Here is a 15,593-nt window from a genome sequence, read left to right as displayed (position 1 = left end):
CTCATTTGTCAGATCCCTTTGCTGGGATTCCAGTCCTGTGCTAGAAGAGCTTGACACAAAGTTGCCAAATTCCCAGTATCTGTTGAATAAGCATTATATGTTTCCTGTGGTAAGGGAGGAGAGCAAGTTTATAGATGTCTTCTGCAGGACAAGATCACATTAACTCAGTCACTTGCAGACTAGTTGTCAAATCTGGTGCTGAAATTTTTTAATGATAGTTTCATCTGTATAACCTTGGAAAAATTCCATTAAAAATGTCAGATCTCTTTCACTTACAAACAAATATGAAGATATAGAAAGAGTAGAGATGAGACAGATGCAGATTCCGGTTGTTTTGTTGTGCGCGTAAAGAAAGGAACATAAAGATAGGAACATCCACTGTTAGCTAAAATATAAACATATTCAGGGTATGGCAGGTCAGGATGAAGTGATTTCTGAGTTTGACTACCTTTTGTGGATGTCTGCCCATCTGCTCACTCCCATGTAAGCTGAGACTGTTACGTTTCAGTACCTTGACTGTTTACAGTAGTCAAGATGTTATGGAAAAAGCAGGGCAGTCTCAATTTTTTTTGAAGTCTAGCCTATTAAAGGGAAATAAAATTGCCTTCACATTCTGAAATGCCGTCATGCTGTAGCTGCATTGTGTAGGATGTCTAGCTGTAGAAGACACTGTAGTTTTGTCGTAAAAAACCAAAAGATATAAACAGCTGCCACGGAGCTTGTGCTTTCATCTTCTTTCCCTGGAGTAAAACATGAAAGGCATTGTTGGTAACTAAGGATTTTTTTTCTATGACATTTTGTGTTCTAGTTTTTTTAAAATGATACCTGAAATTGTGATTCAGTTTGAGATGAGAAATTTGTGGAGTAATAAAGTGTGGAGAAGTGTCTACTGTCTTTAATTTGCAGCTTGAATCATACATTAGGAGTAGAAAAAAGTTTTGTATTCTCAAAGTCTTTTGAGATAATATTTAAACTGCTCCTGGTGTTAAAACACTTTTGGGATGGTGGTTCATTTGGCTAAGCACATCTGAATTGTAGTGTTTGTCAAGTTAAATTGACCCTGGATTATAAGATAGCTCGCACAAGGCTTAAAACCATCATTAAAAAAAGAAGCTTTTTTTTTTTAAACAGGCGGAAAAACACACAAAAAGGTTTTGGTGAGGGCTGCTACAGTTAGTTGATTGGTGTTACCTGATCGGGGATTCAAAAGCTGTGTTTTAGGGTGCTTGTAAAAATCTGTGCCCCAAATATGAGAAAACATAGAGTCATTGAATGGTTTGGGTTGAAAGGGACCTAAAAGATCACATAGTTCCAGCCTCCCTGCCTGTGCTACAACTAGCCTAGGTTTCTCAGAGCCCCATCCATCCTGGTGGCTTGAACACACCCAAGGATGGGCATCCACAACTTTGGGCAACATGTTCCAGTGCCTCACCACCCTCACACTAAAGAATTTTCTCCTAATATCCCATCTATACCTACCCTTTTTCAATTTAAAACTATTGCCCCTTGTCCCGTCACTGTCTGCCTGTATAAAAAGTCTGTCTCCTTCCCTTTATAAAGCCCCCTTAAAATACTGGAAGGCCAAAGTGAGGTCTCCCTTCAGCTTTCTCTGCTCCATGCTGTCTTAGTGTTTCCTTATCTATCCCTCTGATAATCCTTGTGGCCTTCCTCTTGACTCGGTCCAACAGGTCTTAATCTTTGTCTTTCTGTGCTGGAGCCCCTAGAGGTGGATACAGCACTCTGCGTGTGATCTCACCAGAGCAGAGTAGAGGGGCCCGTTCACCTCGCTTGACCACCTGGCCATGTTTTTTCATGCAGCCCAGGATACAGTTGGTTTTTTGGGCTGCAGGCCCACATTGCCAGATCAGACCCAGCTTTTCATCAATGCAAACCCTCAAGTTCTTCTCAGGGCTGCTTTCAGTGAGTTTCCCACTCTGTACTCATATCTAAATTTGCCCCGACCCAGGTGCTGCACCTTGCACATGGACTTGTTGAACTTCATGGGGTTCTCTTGGGCCCACTTCTCAAGTTTGTCCATATCCAAGTAAATAATGAATTAAGAGTCCTAAGTGTTTTATTAAGTTTTGGGATTTTATGACATGTTAAGTATTGCACGATGAATAAACATAGCTTTCTCCTAGGCTAGGTTTTTCAAATGAAAGTTTCCTCAAAACCACTGCATAAAATGGTTATGTAGAGTAGAGACCATGGTGGTTCTTTTAGGTATCTTTTTAATAAGAAGAACCAAACTGGAAGGAAGCCAGGCCGTCTGTTATGAACACAACACACAGCCTAATACAGGGTAGTGAATTCTCATTGTGGCTCTACAAAGCGTTAATGAAGTTCTAATTTAAAAAGCAAACAGAAAATCTCTACATTGCACCACAGGGACCCAACACATTTTATCACATTGTATTGTGACTAATATTAATATTGTTAATTAACAAGCTTTCTTGAGATCTAGGAATATTATGGCAACAAGTTTCTATTTTTTGTCAAGACTGCCTAATGTTTCTCAGTACCTCCAAACAGAGGAGCAATGAAATGGAATAATCTAAATTACCTACTCATTTAGAAGATCAAAAAAAGGAAAAGTATTTTGCTAATAATTAAAGTAAGTAAATCTGAATTTAACCCCCTTTTTTTTTTACTTTAAAGTCGGGACACAGAAACTTGCCTTACTGAAGGACAGAAGCATAACTGGATCTTCTTGAGAGTGGCCAGTATTTATCTTTAGAGGAAAATGAAGCTTAGGCCACTTTACTTACCAGTGAGATATCCCACACCAGGGTTTTACGGGATTTAACTAATGCACTTTGAATTCATACCATTAATTAATTTGTCATAACTTTCACTTGTAACTCTGCATTAACTACATATTCCTTTGCCTGTGTAAATCCATTGTCACTTGGCTGTATCTAGGTATTTTTCCAGTACTGTAGTTTCACACATGACTTTCTGCTTGTGCTTCAGCACCTAGTTTTTCAAAAATACTAAGTGGAATGGAAAAATTAAGCATACAGAAAGAAGGTGATATCTTCCTTTTTCTCCTTGGATGGTACTTAGGAGTGGCTCTTCTAGTTTGATGTTTTATGTCATGGTTTGTTTTAGTTTTTAGTGAGGCTGCTAGTTTCTTCTTGTCTTTGTAGTTTATAAAATAACTTATTTTTTAAAAAGCCAAAAAAAGCTTAGGGTTTCGCTATTATAGACTGGGCAGTATGTGTGAAGTGGTTTGAATTAACATATTATAAAAGTCTGTTGTTTTTAAAAAAGTTTAGCTCCTTGTCAAAACCTTTTCCTCATCATGTTTTTGATACTGGAATAACTCTTTTCTGAAGTGGTACTACAGAGGAGGCACAGAGGCTCTTTTTTGTTAAATGTTGTATCAGTCTAACCTGCAATCTCATATAATGAAATTGTGTAATCATCACTTTCATTGCTGTGAGGTGTCAGTAGGGTGCTCTTTAACTGTCTGTTTTCATTACTGAAATTTGCATTTCTCCAAGTACAGCCTTAATCAGATTTTGTCAGTTGATAAAACATGGACAGTACTTGATCTCTCCTGGTCTCTTCCTGTAGTTCATAGAAACTTGGTGCAACTAGGTATGAAAGATTTTTTTGCTACACATTGTTTAGGACTGTTCAGTGTCAGGCAGAACCTGTGTTCTGTGGGCCTTCTGCATATGCCTGGTGTGTAATTGCCTGTCTGGTTCATGTGGTTTGTCTTTACAGGCTAAATAAAATTGTTGATTTTGTGATAGCAGCTTGGTGGTTTGTTGGTGGAATATAACAGCAACTATGTATGTGTACTGAAACTATGCGCTGAAGAGATCACAAATGTTAAATAATTTTTCTATGACTTACCAAGGTTTCACCATCAGGTTTTCACCTACACTTTTTTGGAAGATATTTTTTTAAACAAAAAGTCGTGAAAGTGTTTCACGAAAGTTATCTTTATGTAGGTGTAAACTAATATCTGTGGTTTTGAAGAAAAATAATCTAAAGAGCAACCTTATTTAGGCTGATTTCTGTTTTGCAGTTTGGATGCTGAATTGTTCACCTACATTTGCATAGGTCCAGAAACAAACAAACCCCTACCAGATCAGTGGATATACAGAGCTTTTTTTTTGGTCCATTTGTAAATGTTGGGTTTTCCATGTTCTTTTGGAAAGATTTAATCACAAATCATTTTTGTGTATTTGACATTTTTGCTGCTTCTCCTTTTGCAGGTCCAATGATGCACCAGCAGCCTCCCTCCCAGCAGTACAACATGCCACAGGCAGGTGGCCAGCATTACCAGGGGCAGCAGCCACCAATGGGAATGATGGGCCAAGTTAACCAAGGAAATCACATGATGGGGCAGAGACAGATTCCTCCATACAGGCCACCACAGCAAGGTAGGAATTCACTTCAGTATTTTTGCATTGATTTTAAATAACCATGTTTAAAAACCACTTTACATCACTTTCTTGCTTACACCAAATTTCTATTAAGTCATTTGGTGTGACAGACTTTGTTTGCACACTCTTTTTGTTACCCATTTTAAGGGTGGTTCTTGCAGCAAGAGATTATTGCTGTCACCATGAAATGTGAAGACAAGTTTGTTTTCTTTTTCGATTCTTTCTGAGATTATACGTTCTGAAATTATGCATCTCAGATATGCTGATGCAGAATTCTGTTTTGATATTTAAATGATAGGTACAGAAAAGGAACAGAATACCTACTTGGTTCTGGATTCATTCAATTACAAAAAAGGAATGATGTTCCACGATTTTGGTTCTCTTTTTTCTTTTTCGTCCTTTTCAACAAGGAATAATTTTATTTTTAACACTCTAGTCTGTTATACACATATTCCTAAAATGAGCTCAAAACTGAAGTTTGATATATCTAGTCTCAGTCTAGTGCAGCCAAACAACTGTGTGTTTGTGTATATGTGGATAGATACATTTACTTATTTTTTTAATTAAACCAGGATACATATGTTGTCTGTAATGCAACAATATGGGTGGGGAATACATTTGAGAAATATTTCTCATACTAAAATCAGAAATTAGCAGGCTTTATAACAGAGAAAACAAGTTATTTACGTATTGACTGGTTGTGGTTTTTCAGGCCCACCACAGCAGTACTCAGGCCAGGAAGACTATTATGGGGACCAATACAGTCATGGTGGACAAGGTCCTCCAGAAGGCATGAACCAGCAATATTACCCTGATGGTAATCTCTCATAAATGTTAACTTTCCCATTTTCTATACCTGCCCAATACTAATGTAGTCATATGCCCAAAATTAGGGGATGAGGCAAGAATAGTAATTGGATATCATACCTCACATTTAAAAAACCCTCCAAATTCAGAATTGTTGCTACAGTTTAAGTTACTATGCCTAGTTAAATTTGCAACTTAAAGCATGTAATTTTTATTACTCCCATTTGAAACTTAAAAACAGTTTTAGTATTTCAAAAGAATGGAAATAATTCGTTTCTCTCAAAGAATGGAGAGTTCCTTAGCATATCTAATATGATTGACATGAATTTAAACAGTCATAACTTTATTATCAATAAGAAAGGGGGCGATATCCTTTTATTAAATTTTTACTGAACTGAAAAAACTTGCTAAAAAGATGTGGGTTTTTTTCTGTAAATACTCTACTTTTTTAACTTAGTGTTTCATTTTCATGTAAGTCGCACAAATGTGTTATTGCTGACATGGTATGGGCCTTCAGGTTAACATTTATATAGGAATAAAGTGGTCCCTGCCCTGAGGATATTGAAAATGTGAATCCTCTTTAGATGTCCCCTCAGTGCTTTCAAGACAAGACTGACTCTTTAAAATTCATAAATCTGTCCTCCTACCTCTTGGAATATGGAGTGCTGAAGACTATTGGATTGTGTAATAAGTTAGAAAAGTTGAAATTAACTTGTTTTCAGGCTGAGCAGAGACTGGGAGAACAAAGATGCTAACTCCTGACTACTGTGATAACCATGTGTGCAACTTAATGGTATCTTATGAAGCTCAAGAAATGTGCTAGATGTTAATGCTAAAAAAATATATACAAAGCAAAGCTGTGTAATTGCCAAAGCAACTACTCATAGCAAATAAAGGGATGCAAGTCAGTTGTTTGAATTCAATTTCCATCAAATTGATTTTAAGGTACATCAAGCCGTATCTGTATAGGGTTACATGTGTTAATTTCTGGAGGTGTGTGTGTGCAGTGTTACTTTACAAGTTGCATTAACTGGTAATTATTCAGATTTCATTTTGGAACATTTATGTATACACATGAACACTAAATTGTTACAGGCAATTTACTCTAGTAAAGGCAGTTTGATGTTACCATCAACAGCTTTGTGGCAGCAAGATGACTTCTAGGATCTATTCCTTCTAAAGAGTCATCTTTATCATTACTTCATTATTACTCTTGCCTAGAACACAAGTAGAATATTTTAAGGCTTGTTTTAATGGTTATGTATGCATGTAAGATTCAGTCAGTGGTGTATTGTACAGTTGCAGACCTGATGACAGAACCACTGAGTTTCAGAACTGTTACCTCCTTTCCTTAAAATTTTATTCCAAATTTATACTATTTAATTTCAAATGTAAACAAAATTTTGGCATGTATTCTTGACCAAGTTAGCAATAAGATATATTTTGATCATATGTAACACAAAATAGATGTGTGCTAAATACAACAACAGGTGGGGTGCTTACTGCATGTATTTTCTTAATCAGAGATGCCTGTAGCCTCTGAGTAGAAAGGTTTGTTTGTAATGAATCTGCTCAGGACTGGAATGTAAGAGGAAAAGTTTTCTTAAGACTTTAAGTAGGAATTCTATTTGTAGGGAAAACCTTGAGTGTGTTGTATTTCTGTCATTCAAAACCAGAATTTAATGTAGATGATGGTTCATAGCTTCATTGAGCTTTATTTGTTATATTTCACACTGCTTTTAGCATATGCTTTTTGAATTGGAGATCAGCAGAACAGGTGTTAGACAAAGTATGATAATTGCTTTCTTTGTTCATTCTAATTTAATTCAGGTTATTTACATGTGAAAGGCCTAAATGCTTTCATTTTTTTTTTTTTGAGTGAAAGATGAAGTACTCTCCCCCCCTCCGACTCCCCCAACAAGGATTATTGGAAGGTTAAGACCATCCCTTACTGTGATGTTTCTAGAACTACTGCATTAAGCCTTTTTTTTCCCCTGTCACATGTTAATTCAATATGAAAGGAAATCATATTAATAAGTCTTTGGCTAATACAATTGAAAATTCTTTTTCATGTATATCCAGTTGAAAAAATTTTTTTTTCATTTTTCTGAGAAATGAAATATTTTTAGGGTTTTCACTCAGAGGCCATTAACGTTTCTTCCTGTCTCTTGTCGAATTGATGTAGGTCATAATGATTACGGTTATCAGCAACCGTCGTATCCTGAACAAGGCTACGATAGGCCTTATGAGGATTCCTCACAACATTACTACGAAGGAGGTATCTATATACCTTCACACACATACGCACAGACATTCCCTTTCCTCCCCCACCCTCAACGGGAACAGAAATTCTTGCACAACACAACTTATACCCATGCAAAGCTCTTGTAGAATACTAGTTGCTGGCTGTCTTGGAAATGGCAGGGAACTTGGAGCCTTCAGAATAATTTCTTGCAAACACCTTAAATATATAACCACAATTTGCCATTCTAACAACAGTAAAATGACTAAAACACTCTAGAGATATTTTTTTTTTTTTTACCTCAATGGAAATTTTTATTTTAACATAAATTTGTTGGTTCAGTTATATATCTTTTTGTGTGTGTATATATTTTGTATAATTATAGTGCCGTTAGGAAACAGCTTGCTGATCTTGTGTAGCTAGTCCGTGCTCTTGTAGCTGTCCTTAATTTTGTCTTTTTTTTTTGTTTGTTTTTATTTTATTTTATTTAGCATAGTCATGATCTTACGATTGTGATGTTCCAGTAAATGTAATGCTCGTTTGGCAGAGTTGCTGAAAATGCTGCAGTTCAACTTTGCAAAATTGGCTTTAACTGCAGTTTGTTTGGCCGAGTTCCTTCTGTTTGGTTTGAGTTTTCTTTGTTTTGTTCAGTTTTTGAAATCAATATTGCATTTTCATTTTGTTCTTGTGTTGTTGGCTGTGCATCTTAGAAGGAAAAAAATAATAAAATAGGTGTCTTTATGAGTTTTTGCTTTCTTGCAATGATCTTACAGGAAACTCGCAATATGGTCAGCAGCAAGATGCATATCAAGGACCACCCCAACAGCAGGGTTATCCACCACAACAGCAGCAATATCCCGGCCAACAAGGCTATCCAGGACAACAGCAGGGTTATGGTAAGAACCTGAGGACACAGACAGCTGTTGCAGAAAGGACTGAGAGAGACCTTTGTTGTGTGGTACTACATCCCTGTTTGACTGTGTCCAGAGGCCAGGCTTGGACAGAACAGCTCTGTGCCTGCAATTTCACTGGGCTGAGACAAGAAAATGTAGAAGGCAGTGTCTTTGGGGAGTTAGATCTGTTGAGGATTAGGCAGTCTAGGAGAGTGTGGTAGCACAGAAAACCAAGAGTGACTAAACAGCATTGCAATGGGTGTCTGTAATTTAGAAGGACCCAGAAAGATTCTGCTCTTTTCTGTCTTCTATAGGTGAACATACTCACAAAGATGACAAAGAACTACTTTCATTTGTGGATTTGCCAATTAAAACAGTCTTTTAAAAACTGGTTTAAAACTTCATTCAACATACATGAACCGTTATTTTCAAATTCTTGTACTGATAAGTAGAGCAATGACTGTAAGCACTGACAGCACACCTTTAAAGAAACTGTGCCTTATAAATTTGTGCTAGTAGTCAAAACCTTCTTATACATGGCAGGAATGAGAAATCCTCTGCCACAAGTCCCTGGATTCAAGGAAGACCTCCAAAAAAGGAAACTTTAAGCAGAAGAATGTAATTTTTGTGCATTAATTATAAAAAACTTTGTGTCAGAAGAGCATACTGAAACTACTGCTCTTTTAAGTTTTATTTGCTTGCATACTGTAAAGCAATATACATAAATTTATGACAGAAGAAGGAATCTCTGAAATTCCATAAATTCCATGTATTTTAGCTTTCAGCTCTTTTGCAGGCTTAAATGCTAAAGCTTTCAGCATTGTGTGTATGTGGGGAAATGCACGGGTAATTTGTTTGCCAGTTGATAAGATGTCAGATTCACATGGATGTGAACTCCAGTTATGTTGAGACAGAGTTAAGCTTTAAGAGTATCCACTGAGATTTACCAAGTTCTACTTCTGGTGTTTATAGATGAATTGATAGTTCTGAAGTAATACGAGTACCTAAATTTTACTAAACATAATACGGGGACAGAGTAAAGGTCAGAGTAGAGGTTCATGTAGATCTGCTCTGAACTTTGTAAGTAAAGAAATAAAATCTGATTTATTCAGAAAGTTTAGGTTAAGAAATACTAGAAGAAAAGGGACTAGGAAATCGTCTGGAGCCACTTACCCAGCATAATTTGTAAAACAGAATCACATATTTTTCAGTTTCTGGTTTTTAGCAGGAATTGTTACTGAAGTTCCATTTTTTTTCTGTGAAATGTGTCAATGAATATTTAGAATTCAGCTATAAAGAATTACCATGAATAAATAAACCCATGTTCATTTATCAGATGAACACAGCACTTTTAGGATATCGTATTCTTGCTCAATTTAATATTTAATTGCTTTCTAATTTTCAGAAATAAATCAATATCTCAGATATTATTATCAATCTTTAAGGTTTTGTTTCACCGTGGAAAGCTGAAACTGCATAGTTCAAGGGGATTTGAGGCCTGAGGAGAATGATAATAGCTTATGGAGCTTTTCTTCTCCAGGTCATCTTTTCACTGTCTTACAGATCCAGAATTACTGAAGGAGTTACCAGCTGATGTAATCTTAATGTCCACTGCCTGTAGCTCAAACTAGCCCTCTCTAGCATTGAATCACTGTGGCTAAAAACACATTGTTTCTTCTGAAGGGAGGGAAACAAAACTCTTGGTTTGTTTAAAAGAAAAGCCCTTCTGAAAAGCTGCAGATCTTCAGCTCTGAAAAAGAGAGACTCAGTTTTTAAGGAGTATTGTTGAAAAAGCTAACAGATCCACTGCAGAGGATTCATAGGGAGTGCCACTGAAATACAGAATACATCTTTCCCAGTGCTGGAGGGGATGGGGATAATTTTGTTTGGAATATGGCTGCACTGCCTAATGGTGGTAACGTGCAGCTTGCAGTGGTAGACAGGCCAAGTCCCTGTGAATAGTAACAGAGAGGTGTGCTTGCAAAAGAACTACTTCTTTTACAGACAAAAAAGTCTGGAGTCCAGGTTTTGGGTTTTTTCCTAACTTTTTTCTGGAAAGTTAATAATACCAAAGGAATATGGAGTAGAGGGTGCTTTTTTCCATCTCACAGTACGTTTTACTGCTTGTCACATCTCACATTTTATACTTATGTAGCTTGCTTGCCTGACAACCCATCCATGATTGCCTGCTGTGGTGTGGGACTTCACTCTCTGGCAGCATAGTACTGCTGGTCTCTTCAAAAAGTCCAAATATTAAACATAGCTGATTATCTGGCTTGTCTTGGCATTAGAAAATTCTGGAACTCAAGCAGCGTACATCAGGAGACTGCCTTCCTAAATCCTGGAAAGGGCTCATGTTTATAATTTCTTGCCTTGTTCTTTCTGTCCTGTACGTGGAACTACATGCATTGATGTTAAATAGTGAATATATAAATAAAAGTAAATGTTTCTGTGGTTGGTGCACAAGCCCTGGCAGCCAAGGTGCTTTCCAGGAGGAGGGGGGTGGGGCACTCGAAAGACCTAATTGCATAGTAGTGGTATTTCTTAGTCCTGGTTAGCTGTAAAATTCAGTGGTTTTAGCTGTAAAATTCAGTGGTTTTCCTGTTCTCTTCTTTCCAACATCTTTTTTTTTTTTTTTTTTTTTTTTTTTTTTTTTTTTTTTTTTTTTTTTTTTTTTTTTTTTTTAATTTAATGATCCCCAGGTCCTTCCCAGAGTGGTCCAGGGCCTCAGTATCCCAATTATCCACAGGGACAAGGACAACAGTATGGGGGATACAGACCCACGCAGCCTGGGCCACCACAACCACCACAGCAGAGGCCTTACGGATATGACCAGGTATTCTTCTGTTAGATGAGAAACTTGTGATTCTTACACACTCATTTGATAATCTTAGATTCTGGGCACTTAAACTAAAGAATTTTAGGACATGGTCTTTCAGGTATGTATGTACAATTCTCCTCGAGTTTATTTCTTGGTGAGTTACCAAGAATCATTTGTATGGAATTGTGATTAGTCATTCTCTCCTGAGTTTGATAAGTTTTAATGCAATTTGGCAAAGTGAGGCCTTCCCAGCAGTGTTTTTGGACGTTAAAAATTAAGGTGATGTGTTTCATAGCCTTATGGTGAATGACTAATATGAAAGATGAGGTTTCTAAATCTCATGGTGAATCATTTTTCATTACTTCTTTGCAATAGAAATGGTTGAATTTATTTTCCACAAACACAAAGTCTAATCATAATCTTCCTCTTCAGTCGCAAAAGCACCTGAGGCATGCAGCTGAGGTCCTTCATCTGCAGAGCTTATGGGGAGACATGAACTTGTTTTTGCGCAGATTTTCTCTAAGCAGTATAAGGGAGCAGTGAACATGGGAAAGAAGTGACCTGAAAATCAACTGCTTCATTCCTATCACTGCTAAGACAAGATTAAAACAAACAAACAATTGCCACCAAAACTTTAGGCTGCAGTTGTAGTGAAGGGCTCATGTAAAAAAGCTGTATTAAAATTTGAGGATGAACAGGTTTTGTTCCTGTAAAAGATACTAACTTGTAAAAATCCAAACTTTTCACTGTGAATCATTCAGAAACGTCGTTAAAATGTACACTATTACTTTCCTTAGTATAAATAATGTTAAGATTGACTAAATGATAAAGCCGAGGTTCTAATGTTTAAATAAAATCCTGCTATGTCAGTAGAAGATCAGTTGAACTTTCAAGAAAAACTTCTCTGAGGAAGTGAGAATTGCCCACAATTTTGAAGAACAGTTGGCTTTCTTTCTAGAGAAATTAGAAAAGACAAGGAAAAAGGAACAAATTCTCTGTGTGGTAGTTTAGAGATGCAGTTACTTTTAATTATTTAACAGATAAAATGTTTATGCACTGAACCAATAGCTTCCCCTGAAAACATTAAGCTACAGGAGAATTCTTTGATTGTGGCCGGTATAGGGTCAAAGAAACTAAATCACAAATTGCTGAGTTTCTTCCAGCTCTCCTTGCAGTGGAGGTGGATAACCCTCTCTGTTGATAGGCTGTACTCCTCCAGTTTGTGTACTTGTATGTTCCTCTGAGAAACTCAGTTATAGAAGACCTCTCTTTCATACTGGCCATTCCCATAGGAATTGTGCTGCTTAAATTCTCATCTGGCAGCTGTTGTGAAACTCTTCTTCATGACTGATTGTTATATTATAATGGAACATAACTGACATTGCAATATAAAATTAAATGTAAAACACTGCCTTGTTGTGGTAGTACTTTACAAGGAACCACTGGCAGGATCAGTTTGGAGCATGTTCACTTCCTAGCACAGTACTTCTTTCTGCAAGCCTTGAACCCTGTGGTGAAGGATCATGGTGAGCTTACAGCATTGATGCTTTCACCTCTGTCCACCTCTGCAGTACATGGCATTCTGTCCAACGAAATAGAGAATATCAATAACGGTGGTAATTCTGTGTATCAGATATGTTCAATAATTGCCTCCTCTAGGATATGTAGACTGGTTGTTCATGATCCCCAGGATGTGCCTTGGTTTTGAAGTACATGTACCATTATTCTGTAATGCTTGATAGATTAATAATTTTAGATACTTCTGTGTCATGGTTAGTTTCCTAAATTACTTTGAATTTCAGTGACCTTGACTTTTTGAAATAATTTTCAAAGTTTAGGTGGGAAGTAATCCCCATCTTTTTTTTTTTCTTGATGATGTTCTGCTAATTTCACAGCAGCCTGCTGAATATGAAGGTATACTCTTTTGATCAAATTAGGTTCCTGGGTTTAAATTCATGTATTTGGTCTTACTTCTACATTAGAGCACAAAATATGTTTAGTGAGATGAAACTATACTGGTTACTCATATCAGTATATCTTTTACTTGTATTTGTTTCCACCTTTTAATATCATGGTTTATTTGGATGGTCTTCCAATTACAGCTTTAAATGCAGGAAAATATGCCTTGTGGTCTAATTTTGTGTTTTGAATTTTTTTTAGGGTCAATATGGAAATTACCAACAGTGAAAAAGTACTCACATTCCGGTAGGCAAAATCTATTAGCAGCCATATTTTCTCCTCAGCACTGTGGACATCTTCCCAAGATGAGAACCTCCCAGTCCATCTAGATTTTGGAAAAATCTTGTGGCTGTTTTATGGTATACAGTCTTTATGGGTTAATTGTTAAAGACTGTAGATTCTCAGAAACTAGTTTCACATCTCTACTCTAGATGGCAATATTGGACAGAAAATCTGTGACATAACAATTTGCAGTGAGTCGAGAACTGTATGTCAAATATACTGTTACAGACTGAGAGGTGTGAACAGCTTTGTATGTTTATGAAGGTTATGGGAATTTAATATTTTTTCCGCAGATTTTTTTTGTAGGGGGAAAGGGGAAATGCACACTTTTTACAGCAGCAATATTTTGTATATTATGTTTTACATGTGGTGAATATGCAAGACAGTACACTACTCGCTGGGCAGGTTAACAAATCTACTGTTAAAATGGGTAGGGGCATGGTAAATGCTTGATTGTATTAGTCTCGAAATGGTGTACAATAAAGATAACGGTAAAAAGATGGAGAGCATTCTATGTCACTGATGGGTTCACGTACAAAGATTGAGAATCCCACTTATCTAAATGGGAACATAATTAAGGACAGTGTAATATAGTCTTGTGCAAAGATACATTTTTTAAGCTTTCCAATTTTTCTGAGTGAAGCGGTTTTGTAAAAATTGTTTCTAACATAGTTTGACAATTTTCTGCAACATTTTTTGGGTAACAAGATAAACGTTCGGGTTTTATTTCTCAAGTGTTTTGTCAGAGCTTTGCATAAGCAAGCTGTAATCCTTCTTAATAATTGCAATAACAAAGAAAACGACAAGCGTTAGTTTTACTTGGCTTGAATATGCAAAGAACTTGAAAAAGAATATGGAGAACAGGACTGTATTGTATAAGTGTATTTTAACCTTTAGTTGAATAATTTGTATGTATCAAAATAGCCTAGAGGACTTTGTAAAACCTATCTAAACTTTTGTCATGGTTTAGGAATGGTGTCCCCCAATTTTAGTCTTCCCACTGACACACTCCAAGCCACGCACCGCTCACTTGCTCCCCACTCTCCCTCCCCTTCCCTTGTGGCAGGCTGGAGAGGAGAATCAGAGGCACAAAAGGTAAAGATCACAGCTTGAGAGAACAATTTACTGGAAACAGCAAAAGGAAGGTAACGGCAGCAATACCAGTGCCAGAGGGTGCAAGGAAGAGGTGAAGGCTTCATGATTGCTCACCACACAGAGCCTGGTTCCACCCCATGCTACACAGCCTGGAAGGGTCCCCTGAGAATGAGGTGTCCCCTCCTGGCTACTGCAGAAATTAACCCTGTCCTGGCCGGAACCAGGACAGCTTTCATAACTGGGAGTTAATAACTTTGGAAAAGGGGCATTTTCTTGTGCCCATTTTTCTTACTGGTTAACATGAGACCAAGGGGATGTTTTATAACATTAAGTATAAAACCTGTTGGTGAGGCAAATGCCAAATTTTGTTTGGAACTGCATTAATGCTTATAGTGTTGCATGTGAGAGAGGCAGCACCTTGATCAATAACAATACACAAAAAAATTGGTTTTGAAACTGCCCTACAACTGTGTATCAGATAATAAATGGATATTCTATTCTGCAGAAATATTTGCATTCAAGAATCCCTTGCAACTTTTATAAATGATAAAATCTAAAATTAAGCCAGGAATAAAATAATATTTTGTGTTTTTTCAGTTTGCAATCAATGTTCAGGGGGATAAAAAACAACTCATGTTCATAGTATGTGTGACATTATATATGGAAGGCAAGATTTTCAATTTGTACGTCGTTTTTAAAAGGTAAACAGTTTTCTTAAAGTCAGTAGAAAATACACATCAAGGTTTGAACAGATATGGCATGAGGAGCATTATTATGAATTAAAATCTTGTAGGTTCTGTGCCAATTTTCCACCACTGTGTACTTCATTGCTATTTAAAACTGTACTCCATCAATTCTAACGGAAGAATAAATTATTTGTGATTTTAATTTTCTCATTTGTTTCTTTAAATTAGATCCCTATCACTCTGATGTCTCATCTGGAGACTCTGCTGTGGGTTTTGATTTTAAAGATGTTTGGCCAGAATAACCAGACCTTATTTGCAGTCTAGGACTTTATCAAAATTCTCTTGCCATAGCCAAGTTAATTAGAATTAACTGTTCAGTAATCAGCATGTTGTGTAGGTTGTTTGTTA

General features: G+C 36.8%; 1 protein-coding gene across 3 annotated transcripts in view; it reads left to right on the top strand.

The window, feature by feature from the left end:
* The window catches only part of SS18 (SS18 subunit of BAF chromatin remodeling complex), a 42,321-nt gene extending 26,934 nt beyond the window's left edge, over positions 1-15,387 (top strand). The window contains exons 6-11 of one of the 3 annotated variants that reach the window (XM_059859607.1): positions 4,230-4,397; positions 5,113-5,217; positions 7,393-7,485; positions 8,223-8,345; positions 11,045-11,178; positions 13,324-15,387. In XM_059859607.1, the coding sequence (XP_059715590.1) occupies positions 4,230-4,397; positions 5,113-5,217; positions 7,393-7,485; positions 8,223-8,345; positions 11,045-11,178; positions 13,324-13,350 (650 nt within the window). In that variant the 3' untranslated portion in view covers positions 13,351-15,387. The remainder of the gene's footprint in view (positions 1-4,229; positions 4,398-5,112; positions 5,218-7,392; positions 7,486-8,222; positions 8,346-11,044; positions 11,179-13,323) is intronic. The other 2 variants (XM_059859616.1, XM_059859625.1) reach the window with 2 other exon arrangements.
* Positions 15,388-15,593: the final 206 nt, after the last annotated feature.

The sequence above is a fragment of the Haemorhous mexicanus genome, chromosome 1 (assembly GCF_027477595.1).
Source record: "Haemorhous mexicanus isolate bHaeMex1 chromosome 1, bHaeMex1.pri, whole genome shotgun sequence".
Lineage (NCBI taxonomy): Eukaryota > Metazoa > Chordata > Aves > Passeriformes > Fringillidae > Haemorhous > Haemorhous mexicanus.
The sequence above is the reverse complement of the archived record's forward strand: the minus strand, read 5'-3'. Positions and strand labels throughout refer to the sequence as shown.